Here is a 5991-nt window from a genome sequence, read left to right on the forward strand (position 1 = left end):
CTGGTGTGTTTCAGGAGGAAGAGATGCCTGAGGTGGAGATTGACATCGATGACTTGCTGGAGGTCAGCGGTGAAGACGAACGGGCCGTCAAACTGCAGGTAGGCAGACGACAGCCCTGCTCACCTTGACTTCTGACTCGTCGCGCATTGGTGCAACACAAAGCACTTATTCAACGAGACCAAAAAGATATCAAATACCTCATTGATGATTTCGAACGGCACAATGTGTTCGGTGGTGTTTGCATTTTGTCTAACAGCCTCAACCCCCCTCCCTCCCCCCCTCTCTCTCTCTCTCTCTCTCTCTCTCTCTCTCTCTCTCTCTCTCTCTCTCTCTCTCTCTCTCTCTCTCTCTCTCTCTCTCTCTCTCTCTCTCTCTCAAAGGAATCACTAACAGATTGCTACAAACCAACAGAGGTGGGTGATCTCCTAAAACATCTGTATCTAATAAATATATAAACTATAGATTTATCTTTTAATATATCAAAGCTAGCCCAGGCCTAAAAAAAAATTTTGTTTGGTTCCGGTTTCCGACCGACCCTGTCAATTTATGTGCGACCCAAATTATTTTATGAGTTTTATAAAAAAGAAAAAAGAAATTATTATTATTTTTTTAATGTAATTATGTTTTGGTACAGCACCTCTATAATTACGTTTTGGTACAGCACCTCATCATTCTGTACAAGGATGAGCGAATTTTCTCGTTTTTAAATGAAAACAACCTACCTATCATTCGCTGCCGCTGGAAAAAATAAAATAAAAAAATAAAATAAATTCCCTACCTACCCATGACCTCAACTGACAACCAACAGGAACCAAACTTTTTTTTTTTTAGGCCCCAGACACACACAGATGCAGGCACGCACGTGTGAGCTGTGCACACACACACACACGCACACACACACACACACACACATACACGTGACACCATGGTAAAGTCAGACAGAAACAGCCCCTAAGCTACCAGACTGTCTTTGTCGCTTGTTATTGCTTATTTCTGACCTGAATACACGCACACCCACACGCACACACACACACACACACACACACACACACACACACACACACACACACACACACACACACACACACACACACACACACACACACACTGAGACACAGCGAAGAGCACAAAAGGGCAATACTGTCTTGAATAATGTCACTGTGTTTGTTAGATGACCCACTATCTTCCAAATCAGCTATACAAACAAGCAAAGACAGACAGCAAAGACAGAAAGACAGACACTTACACACACTCATGCACATGCACACGCACACGCACACACACACACACACACACACACACACACACACACACACACACACACACACACACACACATAGTGTGTCATGTATAATAGTCATGTAATGTAAACAGATTTGATCCATGGTGTGTACCTATGAGAACAAGAGAATGTTTGAGACCGAAATAAACGGGTACACAAAACCATTTGGTTGATTAAAGGTTGTACTGCCAATCCCTCCACCACATCCTGACACACGGCCATCATCCTCTGTCCCAGCACTCCATCTGTCATTACACACACACACACACACACACACACACACACACACACACACACACACACACACACACACACACACACGTGTGTGTGTGTGTGTGTGTGAGGAGGCCTCTGGCCGACTAAGTCAGCAGCAGTCCACGCCACGTCACCAGCTGCACACGCGCACACACACACACACACGTACGACTACGCTCACACACAAACATACGCTCACACACACATATACGCTCACTCACACACACAGAGGTGTAACAGAGAGAGAAAGATGCTGGTATGGGGGAGAGAGAGAGAGAGAGAGAGAGAGAGAGAGAGAGAGAGAGAGAGAGAGAGAGAGAGAGAGAGAGAGAGAGAGAGAGAGAGAGAGAGAGAGAGAGAGAGAGAGAGAGAGAGAGAGAGAGTGGGGCCGAATGTGAGAGAGAGTAATCGGGGAGGGAGAGAGAGAAAGAGAGCTAGTGAGAGAGAGTTTGTTAGTTTGTTATTGTTAATATAAAGTTAGATAATAGTTTTGCAAAACCTTTACCTCAAGCTGAGAGAGAAAGAGAGACAGGGTAAGAGAGAGAGATAGCGGGAGATAGAGGAAGGAGATAAAGCTTTGTTGTAGTGGACTAGTCATGATAACCATGTAATAATTACATCATCTCCTTTGCCACATTTCCTCTGCTCTCTAGCTTCTTGTACCATATTTATTTTTACGTTAGTCCTACCTTCAAATGACATTCTTCGAGATTTCTAACATGAATAGCTAAGCCATACCAATACATAATAGTTTGTAGAGTAACTAAGTAACTTACTATTTAACTAACAAAAGGATGCATGAACATGGAAGTGTCGGACTGAGAGGTTTACACTTAAGGATAAGCCAAAATAAATTACCTAAATAAAAATATAATTGTATGATAAGGAGGTATACAGTTGCATCATTGATTGTGCATTGTAGATGCAAAATATTAAAAAGATGTATTTAAAATACTATGAATAGTAAAATACCCTCTCTCCCTGTCTCTCCCTGTCTCTCTCTCTCTCTCTCTCTCTCTCTCTCTCTCTCTCTCTCTCTCTCTCTCTCTCTCTCTCTCTCTCTCTCTCTCTCTCTCTCTCTCTCTCTCTCTCTATCTTTCTCTCTCTCTCTCTCTCTCTCTCTCTCTCTCTCTCTCTCTCTCTCTCTCCCTCTCTCCCTCCCTCCCTAGGTATTCGTGCGTGACCTGCTGACTCGGATAAGAGGAATGAGGAAACTGAGTGCTCCCACCAAGAAGGGTCTATAATGCCTGGACCAGACCAACCCCTCTAGTCTGCCCCACGACCGTACATTAACCCCCACATCCACTCGGCTCAGACTGTCAGACACCACGGACCACCATCACATGACCACACGCTCAAGGATTCACAACACAACCCGTCCACAGCCATGAAAATATTACAATTATAACAACATGTCACATCCTGCTTATAGTCCTTGTATCAAACCCAGCGGCACATATGCAGGTGAAAGCGGGTGTTTCTTTCACATCTATCACATTTTAATAAAGGGCCAGGCTTATCGTAGTACACTGGTGGAGGTAAACCCGTAATCACACCAGGAAACATCTCGCTGCAGTTTTAACGCGTAGCACAACACACCACACACACGCACAAACATGCAAATGCGCGCACAGACACACACACGCACACACACACACACACACACACACACACTCCGCAAGTAAGCCAAGCACAGGAAACATGCTTAGAGAGTTAGCCGTACGCTATTGATGTTAGCCGTGCCTCAACATAAAGAGTGTCTTTAGGTGTACTTGTGGCACTGTGAACACAGTAATTATGGACTTTTTATCTGGGGTTTTTCGCCAATGTACGTCGTCCGGGCGACATCAGGCCAAATGTGGTCTTCTGTGTAAAAATAATTGTTTCACCCTGTTTCCCGAATCAACATTTCACCCTTTGCAAATCGGTCTTTCTATTATAACAACATTTTTTATTGTTATCATTATTATTGACGTTGTTTTCTATTTATTGAGTAGTTGCTGGTGACGTGGTACTACACCCCCCTTCCTGTCTCTCTATCATTAAAGGTATACACTGAAACAAAACACGGCCGTGAAGAGGCAGACATTGTTACCGACCAAACACCCCACAGAAGCCTGTCGCACACACACTCTTCTAGACAACACTTTCACTTTGAAAAAAAACTGACAAAAAATAACAGGGCATGATGGGTTTTGAAGTGCTCCGAAAACGGAGAGAGAGAGTGACTTCAAAACCTGCATGACTGGAAGCCCTGAGCGCCTTCCATAACACCCATCGCAGGACTTCCCCCCGACAGCCGCACAATCTGATCGCATATCAGTTGGTCTCAGTTTGTGGGTTTATTTTGGAGAGGCTATCGTTGAGAGGTTTCCTCAGCACGCCACCGCGTCTCATATAGCTCTACTACCTTCCCTTCACTCGGACCCGGATGAGGTGGCCTTGAAGGATGTCTGATTGAGGTTCACGTTTTTAAAAGAGCCGGCAGGGAAGCTTTGATGAACTTCGATATTTATAGGTAAAGATATATCGAATATAGGGTCTGTGCCTGAGGATGGTAACCTATGCCCTTCAACCAACGCATCAGCCAATCACAGCGAGGGGCTAGGAGATAACGGAGGCGTGCCAAAACAAAGGTTTAAAAATAATGCTATTCCCTCAGAGGTCAGGCAGGTATTTCCCTATGACTTTTTCAAAGAGTGTGTGAGTACTGTTTGTTAAAGAGAGGTTGTTTTTTAAAAGTCGAATACCGAACTACCGGATACAGAAAGTATAAGCTTGGAAACAATTTCCTGTTGGTAGAAACTGGTTTAAACGTTGCATCGTGTCAGATTACAAGGGGGGGACTTTAGATACATGTCGTTATTAATATCTCAAACATCTGTACGTACGCTTATTACTCTGAAATCTTGGAGTTGGCCGGGTTTTATTTCACATACTGGTCAATACTTATAAGACCATAATGGAAAGAAATCCCTTGAACCTGCCTACTATTCCCTCAGTTGCCAAAGACAAAAAAAAATAGGGCAATGTTTAAACTGAACATGAAGCTCAAAAAACTAACTGGACTTGCATGCTAACAATGGAGAAAACATTAATATAAAAAAAGAAAGAAATGAATATATTATGAACTTATACTCATGCAAAAATAAACGTTTTTAACATAGTTCTATTTAACTTTGTAGGATTCATGTGTTTTTAACGGCGCTGCTTTCACGCTGCGAACAAGCAAAAACTAGGACATTTTAGAAATGGTGCTGTTTTCTGTTGAATGTTTTGTTTAGTTCTTCCCGTGTCTGGGGAAAGATTGAGGCTTTTTCTACGTTCATCGGTTGGTTCGTTGAAACCGTGAGTCCGCCTTTAACAATCTACATGTTACAGGAGTCATATATGATTCAGAATGGTCAGAAGTAGCTTCTTTACTTGTTTTGAACACAACCAGTGTGAGAGTTTGTGTTGGATCTGTGTTTTTTTTTACCCGATGTGTTTTCATGATCAGAAAACTCGAAAATAGAAGAAGAGGTGCGATTCTAAACCCCCAGAGACGCGTTTGTCACGTTATCGTTGAACCCATGGGGAATTTCTCGTCCATGATTATTACGATGGAAATAGGCTCATACATTTGAATTTATACATTTGATAGTTCATTTGATCTCATGTGTGAGCGATTAGTATTTCTAGAGCATCCATTTTAGAAAGCTTTACGTTTGCATGTATGAAAGTAGCATGATGGGAAGCAATATCATTTTATGATTGTTGAACCCTTTTCTTTTCATACCTCACTTTTATTGTGAATAAGATATTCTCCATTTTTTTCCTGCCGTTTTTTAAGTTGTTCTGTACATTCACAAGCGATTTCGTTTATAAAAAAGTACTATGTGTGTGTGTGGTCTTGTTTTTTTGCCGATAAATAAAAGGAGAGTGACTCTGCATTGTTTAAATAGACTGTATTTTTATCTCCAAATGAGGTGTGAGGTGTGTCCTTGTGGGCCTGTGTGTGAGTTTGCACATATGTGATAAGAACCACAAACAGACTGTGTTCATTCTCTGGGTAAACTCACACTCACACACACACATGCACAAGTTCTACTGAAGGGTTGGTTCCGATCACACATGAGCCTCTCGTGGAACGGGTCCAGCGCAGTATGGCATCATTGCTCATTATGTGCACGAGTAAATCTTATTTGTAATTCATTTCACTGCATAAGGTCCACTGGCCTACTGCACGTTCACTCATGAGAATCCTGAAACAAACCTTCATCCACACACATCCAGACCCGCACGCACACACACATACAATATAGATAGAAAAGCACCAAAGGTACAAAGAACAAATGGCAATGTTGAATAAATCATTGATCTGGGGGCGAAGTGGGAGACAGCCACCGCCTGAAATCAAACCTCGTCTATGTGTCGCAGGGCACCCATGGGGAGAAATGTAGGCCAGTATGTAC

The 5991-nt window shown here is 42.7% G+C and overlaps 1 protein-coding gene across 1 annotated transcript in view; it reads left to right on the forward strand.

Moving 5' to 3' along the window:
- Positions 1-5467, forward strand: part of ppp1r14c (protein phosphatase 1, regulatory (inhibitor) subunit 14C) — a 17939-nt gene extending 12472 nt beyond the window's left edge. Inside the window, exons 2-4 of the mRNA XM_030344617.1 lie at positions 15-98; positions 381-413; positions 2707-5467. Of these exons, the coding sequence (XP_030200477.1) occupies positions 15-98; positions 381-413; positions 2707-2781 (192 nt within the window). The 3' untranslated portion in view covers positions 2782-5467. The remainder of the gene's footprint in view (positions 1-14; positions 99-380; positions 414-2706) is intronic.
- The last annotated feature ends 524 nt before the right edge of the window (positions 5468-5991 follow it).

This window comes from Gadus morhua, chromosome 21 (genome assembly GCF_902167405.1).
Source record: "Gadus morhua chromosome 21, gadMor3.0, whole genome shotgun sequence".
NCBI classification, from domain to species: Eukaryota; Metazoa; Chordata; class Actinopteri; order Gadiformes; family Gadidae; genus Gadus; species Gadus morhua.